This window comes from Bos mutus, chromosome 3 (assembly GCF_027580195.1).
Source record: "Bos mutus isolate GX-2022 chromosome 3, NWIPB_WYAK_1.1, whole genome shotgun sequence".
NCBI lineage: Eukaryota > Metazoa > Chordata > Mammalia > Artiodactyla > Bovidae > Bos > Bos mutus.
The window spans coordinates 104728951-104745198 of record NC_091619.1 but is presented as its reverse complement, the minus strand read 5'-3'; the positions used below and the strand labels follow the sequence as shown (position 1 = coordinate 104745198).

The window sequence follows — 16248 nt, the reverse complement described above, 5'->3', positions numbered from 1 at the left end:
GCAGTCCAAGGGACTCTCAAGAGTCTTCTCCAACACCACACTGCAAAAGCATCAATTCTTTGGCGCTCAGCTTTCTTCACAGTCCAACTCTCACATCCATACATGATCACAGGAAAAACCATAGCCTTGACTAGACGGACCTTTGTTGGCAAAGTAATGTCTCTGCTTTTGAATATGCTGTCTAGGTTGGTCATAACTTTCCTTCCAAGGAGTAAGCGTCTTTTAATTTCATGGCTGCAGTCACCATCTGCAGTGTTTTTGAGCCCCAAAAAATAAAGTCTGACACTGTTTCCACTGTTTCCCCCATCTACTTCCCATGAAGTGATGGGACCAGATGCCATGATCTTCGTTTTCTGAATGTTGAGCTTTAAGCTAACTTTTTCACTCTCCACTTTCACTTTCATCAAGAGGCTTTTGAGTTCCTCTTCACTTTCTGCCATAAGGGTGGTGTCATCTGCATATCTGAGGTAATTGATATTTCTCCCACCAATCTTGATTCCAGCTTGTGTTACTTCCAGTCCAGTGTTTCTCATGATGTACTCTGCATAGAAGTTAAATAAACAGGGTGACAGTATACAGGCTTGACATACTCCTTTTCCTATTTGGAACCAGTCTGTTGTTCCATGTCCAGTTCTAACTGTTGCTTCCTGACCTACATACAGGTTTCTCAAGAGGCAGGTCAGGTGGTCTGGTATTCCCATCTCTTTCAGAATTTTCCACAGTTTATTGTGATCCACACAGTCAAAGGCTTTGGCGTAGTCAATAAAGCAGAAATAGATGTTTTTCTGGAACTTTCTTGCTTTTTCCATGATTCAGTGGATGTTGGCAATTTGATCTCTGGTTCCTCTGCCTTTTCTAAAACCAGCTTGAACATCTGGAAGTTCATGGTTCACGTACTGCTGAAGCCTGGCTTGGAGAATTTTGAGTATTTACTAGCGTGTGAGCCAGCGTTTCACATTTAAGCAATAACAAAAGATTTCTGGCTTCTCGTGAAAAATTTGAAGAGTTGACAATTTGGAGCCCTGATTCTTGACAGCAAGAGTGGAGCTGAGGAGCTGCTGCCCCCTTTAGACGCGACATATGCTCTTCAGGTTGCATGTTCCCCACCATTCCTCTCCCTCAAACTGAGGCCAAGGATCAGTTCCCATTTATCATAATGCTTTTGTTTTCATTTCCTTACAGTGAGCTAGCTCTGGCCTTGGAGGCTTTTAAATTGCCATCTTTGTACTAATCTACCCCACCTGGTATCTGAGGAGTGATTCAATGAAATTAATATTTTAGAAAGATTAATCAGTGCAAAACAGACTAAAGTGAGGAGCCAGGAAGCAGAAAGGAAAAAATAAATTTGAAAATCTATTGAAGGAACATTTGAAAGCATTTGGCCAGTGATTAAATATTGGATGAAGCAGGAGGAAACGGCAAAATACAGCTTCAGAGTTTACTACCTGAATGGCTGGAAAGATGCTATCACCAACATTAAATGGGAGAAGTGAAAGGGGTGGTGGTGATCACCACCTTGCCACCTCTAGTATTTTGTAGGCAAGGGCCATGAGTTACCAATTCCATAATCCTCCAGTATTGTGCTGGACATGCATTAGTTGCCCAGGAAATTCTAGCCGAACTGCAACTTATCTGAGGTGGGGTACATATCTGATGAGGGGGGAAGAAAAGGAGAATTGGAATGCTGGAACAAAAGCAGTACATGGTGGGACCTCAGGCATTCTCCTCAGAGTGGATGAAACCAGGGCTTGGTTGATAGTTAATGCATTTTAGAGAAACCTATGCAAAAGTCCTGAAGCAGAGCAGGAATTTGGCATGCAGAAATGGAAGCGGGGGAGGGAGGAATCGGTATCCTTCCAAAGGAAAGAAGAAAAAAAGGGAGAGAGAGATTGGATCGCAGGATATTCCTGGAATACACAGAAGAGCAAGCTCTCGGTCGGGGCATTAGGCAGAGTTTTGGACAATAAGGCTGGGAAGGTTGGAACACCGGACTTCTCTAAACAGTTTTGAGAGCTCATTGCTTAAAAGGAAAAGAAATCTGCAGAACAGAGCCACTGCCGCCACCCCCATCTTCCCTGCCTTGGGGAGGGCATCAGGTCACTGATCCAGGAGGGCTCAGAAAGGGAAAGAGTCATAGCCTCCACCGCAGCACCTGCACCCACCACGCAGAGCATCAGGTGTGTGGTGGTGAGCAAAGGGGCTGTGGTCAAAACATGCTACACAAGCAACGCCTTCCCCAAGGATTACATCCCCAGTATTCAACAACTATAGCGCCCAGAGTGCAGTTGACGGGTGCCCAGTGAACCCGAAACCTGTAGGAACAGCAGGCCAGGAGGAGTATGATCACCTTCGCACACTCTCCTGCCCTCAGACCAACATGTTTGTCATCTGCTTCTCCACTCTCATCCGCCTTCCTATGAGAATGTGCAGCACAAGTGGCATTCAGAGGTGTGCTACCATCGCCCTGAGGTGCCCATCCTCTTGGTGGGCACCAAGAAGGACCTGACACCCTAAAGGTGCCTGAAGGAGCTGGGCCAGGTGGTGGCCCAGCAGATCCAAGCTGTGCTTGGCCCTGCAGCAGGATGGCATCAAGGAAGTGTTTACCGAGGCTGTCCGGCAGTACTCAACCCCATGCCGATCAAGCATGCGCAGTCCTGCATCCTCCTGTGACCTGGCACTCAGCTTGGAGGCTGCCCCTGACCCCCTACTGGTTGCGCCTTTGTGTCTTGGTGCCTCGTCTGCCCTCAGCTGTGCCTTAAGGACTAATTCTGGGACCCCCTTGCTTATGGGGTCCCCAAATGTCTTTTTCTCCTTAACGGGGACCCACAGGGAAAGGGGCTTTGGGCCCTGCCCCATTCTGCTTGGAAACACCAAGTATTCTTGAGAGCTCACCCAGGTCACAGTTGGACCCCTCCTCCAAGAAGCTTCCGCATTTCCCCCTACTCACCAGTTGACTTAGTTTTCCACACAGATATTGCTGCCTGTCCTGGTGCCTTCTCTCCGGAGGGCTCCACAGACCCTAACCTCTCCCTCACTGCTCTTCAAATTGCTCCGCCCTCAAGATGCTCTCTCTTCCACAGGGAAGAAGCCACTGAATCCTAGTAAGATGAATGTGCCCTAACCTACCTCCATGTCCCTGGGCCTCATGCACCTGCTGACTGACTCGGTCCCACCCCCATCGGGCTCCTGGGGCCCCTCAACCCCCATCTGCATCAACAAAACCTTCTGTCTCCAGTGAAGAAAAAAAAAGAAGTTTTCAGCTCAACCCCCCAATAAATATTTATTTACAAGTTTTTTAATATGTACAACTAATGTAGTATTATGCCCTTTATAAACATTAACACACAAACAAGAAATTAAAAAACACAAAAATTAGAAATATTCTATTTTCTTTCCACTTCCCCAACGTATCATATCACATACACTTTATGGTACCCATTCCACCCCTCGCAGCCGTCCCAGCTGCAACCCCACCACCACTCTGGGGCTCTTGCTGTAATCAAGGGGAACCTCTGGAGGTTCGGAAACAGAGGGGCATGGTCTCTGACGACTCTCCAGAATCCGTAAACTTTAAAAACTGAGACACAAAGAACTGCGATTGTCTTAGAGTGCCCTCCATGTGCTAGGAAACGCCTCAGTGGTTTGGTGGTGGTTTACTCGCTAAATCCTGTCCGACTCTTGAGACTACGGGCTGTAACTAGCCAGGCTCCTCTGTCCATGTAATTCTCCAGGCAAGAATATTGGAGTGGGTTGCCATAGAGGATCTTCCTGACCCAGGGATCGAACCCTCTTCTCTTACATCTCCTGCATTGGCAGGCGGGTTCTTTACCACTAGGGCAATCTGGGAAACCCAGTGCTTTAATAGAACTCATTTAATCCCGCAAGCAACCCTATACACTGTATTATTATCTTAAATGAAACAGAAACAGCGAAGTTAAGAAATTTTGCCAGGTGACGCAGAAGTGGCGGAGCAAGAACTGGAACCCACCCTGGGTGTGTCCACACTCCATGAGCTTAACTGCCACTGGAAGGGGATGAAGAGGGTTTCCTTGGTCAAGTCCCTCACCAATCATAGCTGTGGTGAGAGTCCCAGGCACTGACGGAGGAAGCAGCAGGAAATCACTAAACCCCGGGATGCCTCTCACGCGGTTATCTGGGCAAGGTCCGCTCGTCCGCAGTCTCTTGAGGGCAACTCAGACGGCCGCGCAGGCGCAGACAGATGGGCTTGGTCTCTATGGTTCCGGGGCGCGACGGCGGAAGGCAGGTCGGTTCCCGGCGTCGCGCTGCAAGAGTCGCGCAGCGGGCTTCCTTTACGGCAGGCCTCCTAGTCGCCTGAGGATTGTCTAGGAGAGGCGGCCAGCGAGGAGAAAAGGACACAGCGGCCGGACGGTAGGGGCTGTGTGTGTCCGCTGGACGATAGACCCTAAAGCGCGTCCTTCCGAGAGCTCTTTAACAGATTTCCTCTTGGCTTGCTGGGTGGATGACCTTTCTCCCTGGCCATATTTTCTGCTTTCCCAGGCTCCTCGGTCCACCCAGCTTGTCACTGAAGTCTATAGACCGCACCTCTCTCGGCTCTTTTTCCAGGTTGACTTAACTTTCTGACAGACTCATACTTGGCCTTCTGTTTCTTAACCTGAAGTCCACGTTCCTTTCCCAGCTTGCTGCGTGGCCATGCGGGATTTAGGCCCTGCCAACCTCTAAAGCTCGTTTCGTTCTTCCCGACGTGTACTCTGCGCTCCAGCCGCGTCTGGGTGCTCAGTATACCCCAGACATAACCCAGCACACCGGCTGTAACTCGTGCAGTGTGTGCCCTGCTGGAATACTCTGTCACAGACCTGCACTTGATCCGTAGTTTTCCGGACAGAATAGGTGCTTCCTCCTTAGCTCTTGCGCTCGTGCGTTGATTCCCAGTTCCCTCTGTGTGTCCTGTGCTAGTGCTTAGGTTGCAGCTGCTCCCCACCTCCCCCCCGCCCCCATCCCAGTGACTGGAACATTACTCAGTAAATGACTGAAAGAATGGGTGGGAAACTTTAAAATTACACTCACCTGTAAGCCTGCCACTCATAAAAGTAACTGCTGACCTTTTTTTGTGCTTCCTTCCAGTCTTCTTTTGAAGCTTTTTTTTTTTTAGCATTATTGTAAACCCCCCTTTTTTTCATTAAGCATTAAAATGTATATTTCATGTGTATTATCCGCCCCCCACCATTGTCTACCAAATAGGTACTGGATTTAATTATTCATTTCTGTTACTTCACTGGTGGCTCAAACGGTAAAGAATCTGCCTGAAATGCAGGAGACCCAGGTTCGATCCCTAGATTGGGAACATCCCTGGTAGGTCATGGCAACCCACTCCAGTATTCTTGCCTGAAGAATTCCATAGACAGAGGAGCCCGGTGGGCTACAGTCCATGGGGTAGAAAAGAGTGGGGACATGACTGAGAGACAAACACTTGGACTTTCTCTATTGTTGCACTTTTAAGTTGTTTGAATTTCTTTTTTTTTTCCCCCCAACAGTTATTGAGCTCCTACCTGACTGGTCCCTATCCTCAAGGTTGTTCAAAAGGGAGATATGCGTATGAATAGTACATTACAGGGGCGTGCAGGGTACTAGGAAAGGTCTACGATGCTAACACAGGATGACATCCCTGCTTCAAGATGGCTTCTTAGAAGTGTCATCTAAGTTGATATGGTTCGAAAAGTGTAAAGAAATGTTTTTATGCTTGTGTTTTTTTATTTCAGTTTTTTCTTCAGATCTGTCTCAAAGCATTGGGATTACTGAGTCAAGATATTCAATACAGGGACTTTTTAGTGGTCCAGTGGCTTAAACTCTACACTCCCAATAAAACACACTTTTCAACTTTTGGTTAAAATGACCATATCAATATAGAGGATTTTTAATGCATTGTTTTTTGGTTCAAGTTCCGTTTTCCTCGAGTTTGAGTTTTGTGAAAGCACGAAAATTGCTTATCTACCATGAACTGGAAGAACTTGTGTAATGAAAAGGTTTGGGGAAAAGAAATTGGGAGACTAGTACAAAATATCTTTCTAGAGGGTTGTTTGTCATAATTATCTCATTTTTCTCAGAAATTTCTCTTTTGACTGCAATTTTATGGCATTCCTTTTTTTTCCCCTTCCACTTCAGCCATGCCTTTCTTTGATGTGCAGAAAAGGCTGGGTGTTGACCTAGATCGCTGGATGACAATCCAGAGTGCTGAGCAGCCTCACAAGATCCCATCCCGATGTCATGCTTTTGAGAAGGAATGGATAGAGTGTGCACATGGAATCGGCAGTATCCGAGCAGAGAAGGAGTGCAAAATAGAATTTGAGGATTTCAGAGAGTGTCTGCTTCGACAGAAAACGGTGAGGAAGTGATGAAGATGGGGATGGAATTACTTCCTTGTTTCTCCAGAGCTACTTTTAAATACTTTTAACTGATCATTGGGCATTGGCTTGCCCGATGTGAATTGGCAAAACTTTTGTGTGAACTACCTTCTCTACTTAGGTACCATGTCAAGGAAGTTAACTGTGTTAACTTGTTCAGTGTTCTTCCTCATATTCTCATATATTGGGTTAGCCAAAAAGTTCATTAGGGTTTTCCGTCAAACTTTTTGTCAAACCCAATATTTTCCTTAGCATTGTGCCCTGCTGCAGCCATCGGGTTGGAAATTGCATATGTAGATTTCCATTTTTGTGTAGGCTGTAAAGTAAAAGAGTATCAACTAGCCTTGGGTGTTTGTCCTTGAAAATGTTTGGGCAAATATATTTCAAATTCATTGAACCCTCACTGGGGAAGAGATTAAAATCCTGCAGCTCTATTACACTGAACCTGATAAAACAACCTCTAGATTTCTATTCTGGGGAAGATGGAGGTGTTAATGAGATTGTTTTAGGTGATCCTGACCAAAAATACAGGGAAAAAGCATTAGTAGCATAGTGTTTCAGAGAAGGCAATGGCACCCCACTCCAGTACTCTTGCCTGGAAAATCCCATGGATGGAGGAGCCAGGGACGGGGGAGCCTGGTGGGCCGCCGTCTATGGGGTCGCACAGAGTCGGACACGACTGAAGCGACTTAGCAGCAGCAGCAGCAGCAGCAGCATAGTGTTTACCTCCTCAAGACTTGAATGAATTGCGTAACACATAGGGTTCTATTCTCCTTTAGAGAAGAAATCGTTAACTGGGCTGTCATTTTGCCTATTTCTGTGCTCCACATATAACATAGAATTATTTTTATTACTGTCAACTCCTTGGGGTTCAGGAATACAATTTAGATTTTCAGTTAAATGCATCTCTAAAGTTATCTGTATCCATTTTTAAATAGCTTGTCTTTTATAATCTGCTATTGGCATTTGGGTGAAGTAAAGCCAAATTTGGAAGGAATAAAGGGTTGTCAGGTATTAATTTTGTCATGTTCTCTGGAAGAATATTGATCATCGAGTGTACTGTAGTAGACAAGGAGTGGGTGGTAGCTGGCCGCCAACCAGCTAGTTAGTTCACAGCATGTCATAACTTCTCTTCTGCAGGCCCCACTTATTCCTTGCTCAGATTAACACTTATTATGGAAAATTTACACCAAGAAGAGACAGTGTGATGAGGTGGAAAGAATATTAGATTGGGAGTTGGGAGAGCTGGATTTTGATGCTGGTTTTACCACCACTAGTTTTGTGACTTCAAGAAAGTCTTTCCCATCTAATCTTGGTTTCCTTATCTGGAAATACAGTTTTGCTCTAAGGTCAATTTCTGAAGAGAGATGTTACCATTTTAGAGGTCATCTAAGTGAAGATGTTAGTGAATCAAAGAATTAGAATCAAGCACTTTTCTAAGTTCTTAGAATGTAATAATACATATATTTCTTGCAATAATCTCCTATGAGATACTTTAGAATTATTTTCCCCACTGTAGGATTAAAACATTGAAGCAAGGAAATACTAAATCCATTACCTAAGGTCACATAGCCCAGTAAGAGGTGGAAATAGCATTTGAACCTGGCAGTGCTGATTCTAGACCCTGTGCTTGTATTCAGAACACCAAGTCATGATTGGTTCTAGCTGGGAGAGAGATTTGACATACGGCTGTATGATGCCTCAACCATAACTAGTTTTATGTTGGGAAATGCTTTACTAGAGAAATGTTAAGAATACAGTTTTTTAAATGGTTAATGTTTAGTATTGGGAATACCTAAAGTTTTTTTCTACTGAAGTTGCATCCTCATTCTTTAAAGTTAATGGGATGTTTAATTGAATATACTGCCACTTCATGCCTTTGTGAAAACCTAGTCATTCACTCAAAAAGTATTTTTTAGATCACCTATTATGTCAGGAACTATTCCAGGTACTGGGAATATAGCAGTAAGCAAAACAGCGAAAAGTCCCTGCCCTAATGGAACTCATTGGTGGGGCAAGGGTTGGGGGTGGGATACAGAAAATGTACGAACAAGGTAAGAAATAGCGTGTCGGGTGTTGGTACGTGCAGTGGGGAAAATAAACAGAAGGATGCGAAGCACTGGTATGGTTGCTCTGTGCTTCAGTGGAGTGCTCCTGAAAGAGCTCAAGGATAGAAAACATGAGAGCAGAGACTTGGAGATAGTGAACCACGTGCACTTGAGGGAGGAGGAAGCAGCGAATGGAAGGATCTCTGAGCTGGGGCAGAGAGAGCTGGAGGAAGGTATAAAGACATAACGTCAGAGAGAAGGGTCTTGTAATTTCCTTCTAGGGAAGGATTCAGCTTTTCCTCTCAGTAAGATAAAAGCCACTGGGTTTTGAGCCAAGGAACAGTGCATTCAGGATTGGTAAGTCTGTTTTCCATGTCACAGAATCCGTTAATTGCGGCTCTCGCACAGTGTTGGATAGCTTGATTTTCATCCGTAGGGAACGTCCTGCTGAGGGGAAAAGGCAGCAGTCAAGGCCCTGCCTGTCTGAGCGACTACTGGCTGAGCTGAGCACATAGCAGGCCTTTCAGTGTGGCCCAGAGACCTCATTGGCCTGTTTGTGCTTCATTCATACCTAGTGAGCTGCTGCTGCTAAGTCGCTTCAGTCGTGTCCGACTCTGTGCCACCCCATAGACGGCAGCCCACCAGGCTCCCCCGTCCCTGGGATTCTCCAGGCAAGAACACTGGAGTGGGTTGCCATTTCCTTCTCCAGTGCATGAAAGTGAGAAGTGAAAGTGAAGTCGCTCAGTCGTGTCTGACTCTTAGCGACCCCATGGACTGCAGCCCACCAGGCTCCTCTGTCCATGGGATTTTCCAGGCAAGAGTACTAGCATGGGGCGCCATTGCCTTCCCTGACCTAGTGAGCAGTCACCAGCATATGCTGTGAGGTGATGTCAGCTTTTCATATTTTTAAAGATTTTAGTATGCACAAGTATACCTCTTAAAGCTGCTGTATCTCTATTATTTTTGTAAATGCTTATATTCCTCTATATAATAGGAACATACTAGTTATCCGTTTTCAAGGAGGTATTACTATACATACAGCAGAAATTGATTCTTTAAAGATGGGATTTATCTCAGAGGCCCTCCAGGATGAAAAGCTTCCATAGTTTAAAAATGAAACCAGTTTTGTATTCAGCTTCTCCAGTGCTCACTTTCTGGTGCATATCTCCCTCCGAGTTTAAATATTTTCCTCCTCTGACAGATGAAACGTCTGCATGCTATCAGGAGACAGCGGGAAAAGCTAATCAAGGAAGGGAAGTACACACCCCCACCTCACCACTCAGGCCAGGAGGAACCTCGGTCCTGAGCGGAGCAGCTGCCAGTGGCTGGAGGCTGATTCTCACGTTCTCTCTTCTCCGCTGGAAACTCTACGTACTAAAAACCCCTTTGTGAGAGTGTCTAAAAATAAAGGATTGCTCCATCCTATTTGTTCTATTTTCTTTTGTATCATACTTTTCAATAATGAGGTTGCAACCTATTTTTTAAGTTTGGTAAAATGCCTTTACCTTAAAAATTAGCATTAAGGGACTATCAGTGGTATATTAGTACTTCTGATTGAAATGCTTAGAAACATTTTTTTAAAAGAAAAAATTCACATGAAGAAGGGAAGGTATGATCCCTAGAAAATTAAATGTTGAGAATATAATGAAAACTTCAGATATCCCCAACTAGGGATCAAACCTGCATCCTCGGCAGCAAAAGCAGAGTCCTAACCACTGGACCAGGAAACCAAGAAATTCCTCATCTTAACCATTTTTCAGTGTAGAGTTCAGTGGTATTAAGTGCATTCACATTGTGGTGCGACCATCCATCTCCAGAACTCTTTTCATCTTGGAAAACTGAAACTATACCCATGAAACAATAACTTCCTCTTCCCTCGTCCCCCTAGCGCCTGGCAACCACTGTTCTACTTTCTAGGTCTATGATGTTGACTACTCTAAGCACCTCGTTATAGGTGCAATCATACAGTATTTGTCTCTTTGTGTCAGAATTATGTCACTTAACATACATAGCATATATCAGAATTTCTTTTTTGAGGCTGAAGAGTTTTCCATTGTGTGTATGTACCACATCTTGTTTATCCATCCATTTGTCAATAGACTCTTGGGTTGCTTCCATGTTTTGGCTGTTGTGAATAATGCTGCTATCCATATGGTTATACAGATACCTCCTTGAGACCCTGCTTTCAATTACACTCCCACCAATAGTGCAGAAGGGTTCTAATTTCTCCATGTCTTCACCAACATTTGATGTTTTCTGGAGTTTTTTGATAGCCAGCAAATAGAAGTGAGGTATCTCACTGTACTTTTTGTTTGCATTTCCATAATTATTAGTGATGTTGCATCTTTTCATGTGCTTACTGGCCATTTGTATGTCTTGACTATTATATGGATATATGTCTATTCAAGTCTTTTGTTCATTTTTAATTGAGGGTGTTTTTGTTACTGAGTTTTAGGAGTTTATATATTCGGGATGCTGATTCAGATATGTAATTTGAAAATATTCTCTCCCATCCTGTAGATTGCCTTTTTACTCTGTTGATAGTATCTTTCGATGCACAAATGTAAAGTTCCTCCAGGGGATTTCTCTGATGATCCAGTGGCTAAGTCGCCGAACTCCCAATGCAGGGGACCGAGTTTGATCCCCAGTCAGGGAACTAGATGCCACATGCCACAGCTAAAGATCCTTTATGCCATAGTGAAGATCGGAGATCCCACTTGGTGCAACTAAGGTCTGGTACAGCCAAATAAATATTAGAGATTCTATGAATTTTAGGATGGGCTTTTCTATTCCTGCAGAAAAATTGAGATTTTAATAGAGATAGCATTAAATCTGTAAATTGCTTAGGGTAGTATTGATGTCTTAATAAGTCTTCTAGTCCCTGAACATGAGATTTGTTTCTACTTATTAATGTCTTTAATATTCTTTCAGATATGTTTTATAGTTTTCATGGTACAAGTCTTCCACCTCCTTGATTAAGTTAATTCCTAAGTATTTTTTTAGATGCTGTTTAAAAATATTTTTATTTTAAACTGGAATATAGTTGATTTGCAATGTTATATTCATTTCAGGTGTACATGAAGTGATTCAGTTATATTATTTTTCAGATTCTTTCCCATATATGTTATCACAGAGTATTGGGTAGAGCTCCCTGCGCTATACAGTAGGTTCTTGTTGATTATCTATTAGATGCTATTTTAAATGGAATTGTTTCTGTAATTTTCTTTTCAGATTGTTCATTGTTAGTCTTAGAGCATTTTAAGCCATAAATGTCAACTGAAGGCTTGAATATAACAAACTGAAGCAGTGAGCAGTGCTCAGTTGAGTCCAGCTCTTCTCAACCCCGTGGACTATAGCCTCCCAGGCTCCTCTGTCCGTGGAATTCTCCAGGCAAGAATCCTGGAGTGGGTTGCCATTTCCTTCCCCTCGGGCTCCAGCCCGAATCTGCATCTCCCGCACTGGCAGGCAGATTCTTTACCGCTGTGCAGTTCTCAGAAGGGAAAGCACATTGTGTGCTAGTCTCAGAATTGGAAATAGGGGATCTGGCATTCAGTCAGGGTCCTGCTTATTCCTTGTGTTAGCCAAGCACGTTTTCTTAAACTAATCATTAATCCATCACAATGGAGAAGCAAACTGGAGGCCTTCCAGCAAGATCCTGTGCTGTGGCCCTGGGTTAGGTTGTTTTATTTTCTCTAAACACACAAACTTCTCTGAATTCTTAAAGTCCCAAATGGTTTTAAGCACATACATATTTATGGGAAAGCAGAGGCCAATTGAAAAATCAGAGAGGACAGCAGAATACTAATCAAGGCTTAATGTAGGTACATGCTCTTTCATTCAAAGATATCTTTTATTCCTGAGCTCTGGGTTGTGTCGACAGAATGAAGGGAAAGCAAATCCCACAAGATTATATTTACCTAAAGGTAAAAAATGTCTGATAGAGAACACTTAGTTGTATTTGTTGGGAAGAATTGCCTTGATGTCTTTACAGGATATCAGAAAGCTTCCTTTACATCAGGTATCCATAAACAGCTCTGGGACCAGCAACCCTGCTTCTTTGTATATTTAGCAAACTTTGTGCCTTAATCGGTTTTTTGAGAAAGTAGGACAGCAATGTTATGAGTCGGTGAAAGCAAGGAGACAGCTCCAAGACCCCCGTTCTTTAAGCATTCTAATATGATCAAGCAGAGTTATCTTTTTGATCAACTAGGCTGGTAAGAATAGGACTGAGAAGGTTGGGGGACAGAATGGCTGTGAAGTTCTTTGCTTTTGATGATGAAACATGAAGTTACTTGCTGCCCTTGCCCCCTCCCTTCATCTGGCAAATGGGACTCATAACTTATTTGGTCTGTGCTTTTTAACCCTGACAGCCACAAAGGAAACCACTGAGTATTTTGGCAACTGCATTTCAATTTTTCATTTAATTTTTTTGAATAGGTAATTTATGTGGCTTAAAATTCAAACTGGATATATAATGAAAAATCTTTCCCAAGCATCCTATTTCCCTCCCTCGAGGCCACCAATGTTTTCAGTATTCTAGAGATTCTGTCTACACATATATACACACGTTTTCTTTACCTTTTTGAAACAAATGGTAGCAAATTGTTCACGTAGTTTATGCATTTTGCTTTTTGTCCTTACTATATTCTCAAAAATGGTCTATATTAGGCACATGGCCCAGTTGAAGCCAACGAATGACTCTTGCTTGGAATCCTAGAAAAGAGGAGTTATATTTCCTCTGGGTTTAATGCTGAGGAGATTTAGTTTTTATGCTGACAGACATAAATAATGTAGTCGTGCACATTCTAGGGGTGATTACATTCTGGGACTGTCAGAATTGACTGTAAAGATGAATCCCTTAAGAATATGCCTGCTAATGCAGGGGATGCAGATTCAATCCCTGGTCCAGGAACTAAGATCCCACACTCCATGGAGCAACTAAGCTTCTGTGTGCCCCAACTACTGAGCCCACACTCTAGAGCCCACGAGCTGGAACTACTGAGCCCAAGTGCCCTAGAGCCAGTGCTCCACAACAAGAGAAGCCCCCGCAGTGAGAAGCCCAGGCACTGCAAGTGGAAGGTAGCCCCCACTTGCTGCAACAAGAGAGAGCCCACTCACAGCAAAGAAGACCCAGTGCAGCCATAAATAAATAAATTTTATAAAAAGATGAATCACAAACGTACAGAAGTGCAACCAACACATTTACAGCTCAAATTCTAGCAAGATCAAAAAGCAGCACCTGGGAAGATTGGCATTTGGATTAATCACAGGTGAAATCAATCTAATTAAAGTGACGTCACTCCAAAAAAAAAGTGACAACTCATCTCCAACCCTACTCTAGGAGGAATCTGAATGATCCTTTCCTCTAATGGTTAGAGGAAAGGGTTTTACTTTTTGGGAAATAAACAAGTAGTATACTATATTAGGGGCTTCCCTGGTGACTCAGATGGTAAAGAATCTGCCTGAATTGCAAGAGACCCAGATTCAATCCTTTGGTCAGCAAGATGCCCTGGAGAAGGGAATGGCAACCCACTCCAGTATTCTTGCCTGGAGAATTCCATGAGCAGAGGAGCCTGGTAGGCTACAGTCCAATGGGCTTGCAAAGAGTCGGACATGACTGACTAACACACTCACACACACACTGCATTAGCTTTTGTCCTCTTATAAACAGTATTTGGAATACAATATGAAATCATGAGACATGCAGAGAAACAAGAAAACTTGAAATTTATGAAAATTTAAGAAAATTTGAACTATAAGGAGAAAAAGTTAACCAAACTATTGTAAACATAATTATAAACAAATGAAAATTCTAGAACTGGAAAATACAATGTCTGAAATCAACTCATTGAATGGGCTTAATGGTAGATTGGATACTGTAAAAGAAAGAATCAGTTAATACGAAGACAGATCAATAAAATGATCAAAATTAAAGTAGAGAAAAAAGACTATAGGGAAAAAATATCAGTTATCTATGGAATAATATAAAACAGTCTATATATAATTGGGCTTCCCTGGTGGCTCAACTAGTAAAGAATCTGCCTGCAATGCGGGAGACCTGGGTTCAATCCCTGGGTTGGGAAGATCCCATGGAGGAGGGAACAGCTACCCACTCCAGTATTCTGGCCTGGAGAATTCCACGGACTGTATAGTCCGCAGTGTCACAAGAGTCGGACACAGCTGAGAGACTTTGACTTTCACTTCACATATAATTAGAGTCTCAAAAGGAGAGGAAAGAGATAATATGGCATATAACATATTTGAAAACAATCTGAAAATGCAATTAAGAAAACAATTCCATTTATAATAGCATCAAAAAGAATTTTAAAAATTTAACAAAGAAGGGTAAAACATAATCTTAAAGTACAAAATATTAATGAAGGAAATTAAAGAAAACCTTTAAAATGTAAAGTCATCCATGTTCATGATCAGAAGATAAGATTGTTAGGATGGCAATACTTCTCAAACTGTTCTACATATTCAGCATATTCCCTATCAGACTCTCAGCTAGCTTCTTTGTCAAAATCAACAGTTCAGTTCAGTTCCTCAGTCGTGTCCGACTGTCTGCGACCCCATGGACTGCAGCATGCCAGGCTTCCCTGTCCATCACCAACTCCTGGAGCCTACTCAAACTCATGGCCATCATCCCCATTGGTGATGCCATCCAATCATCTCATCCTCTGTTGTCCCCTTCTCCTCCTGCCTTCAATCTTTCCCAGCATCGGTCTTTCCCAATGAGTTGGTTCTTCACATCAGGTGGCCAAAGTATTGGAGTTTCAGCCCCCCAAAATCAACAAATTAATCTTAAAATTCACATAGAATTATAAGAGGCCCAGAATAGCCAAAAGAATCTTGAAGAACAGTGTTGAAGGACTCTCACCTTCCCAATTTCAAAACTTAATACAAAGCACACTAATCAAGATAGTGTGGCATTACTGTAAGGATAAATATTTAGATTGATGGAAAAGAACTGAGAGTCCAGAAATTCACCCACATATCTACAGTCAATTGATTTTTGACAAGTGTGCCTAGACCATTTAATGGGGAAAGAATAATCTTTTTTTAAAATGGTGCTGCAATAGCTGGATAATCCACATGTAAAAGAATGAAGTTTGGACTTCCCTGGTGGTCCAGTGGGCAGGGATCTGCCTGCCAGATGGGTACATGGGTTCAGTCTCTGGTTTGAGAAGATTCTGAATGCCACTGGGCAGCTAAGCCCATGTGCCACGACTACTGACGCCCGTGTGCCATACAGCCTGTGTACCGCAACAAGAATGGCAACCACCAAAAGTCTGTGGACTGCAAGTAAAGTAGCCCGCGCTTGCTGCAACCAGAGAAAACCCACACACAGCAACAAAGACACAGGGTTGCCAAAAAGTAATTAAATTTTAAAAATAAAAAGTGTGTATATATTTTAAAAATGAAATTTGATCCCTAGTTACCATATAAAAATCAGAGTGTCTTTTCACAGACCCATTCTAGCACTGGATAAAATCAAGTTTCCACAAGTTCAAGGAAATCAACCAGTAATATAACTGCCTGAAAGATCAAAAATCAACTTCAGAAAATAACGGCAAAAGTCAGAGTCTCTATAACTTATTTTATTCCCAGTGTTCAATGTACAGTAGACATGTTTACTGTGAACAGGAAACATGACCCATAGTAAAGGAAAAGAGCAGTCAACAGAAACAGACCCCCAGGAGACTCAGAAGTCCAATTAGCAGACAAGGACTTAAAAGCATCTATGAAAAATATGTTCAAGGAATTAAAAGAAAAAATGACCATAGTGCATGAACACATGGGAAATCTTAGAAATAAAA

General features: G+C 42.9%; 1 protein-coding gene and 1 pseudogene across 1 annotated transcript; both read left to right on the top strand.

Annotated features, from left to right (window-relative positions):
* The first annotated feature begins 1815 nt into the window (after nt 1-1815).
* On the top strand, nt 1816-3264 carry LOC138987284 (rho-related GTP-binding protein RhoG-like; annotated as a pseudogene).
* A 979-nt stretch (nt 3265-4243) lies between these two features.
* NDUFS5 (NADH:ubiquinone oxidoreductase subunit S5) lies at nt 4244-9853 on the top strand. The gene is made up of 3 exons (XM_005907778.3): nt 4244-4389; nt 6142-6359; nt 9630-9853. The coding sequence occupies exons 2-3, from the start codon at nt 6144-6146 to the stop codon at nt 9732-9734; spliced, it is 321 nt and encodes a 106-aa protein (XP_005907840.1). The 5' UTR covers nt 4244-4389; nt 6142-6143; the 3' UTR covers nt 9735-9853.
* The last annotated feature ends 6395 nt before the right edge of the window (nt 9854-16248 follow it).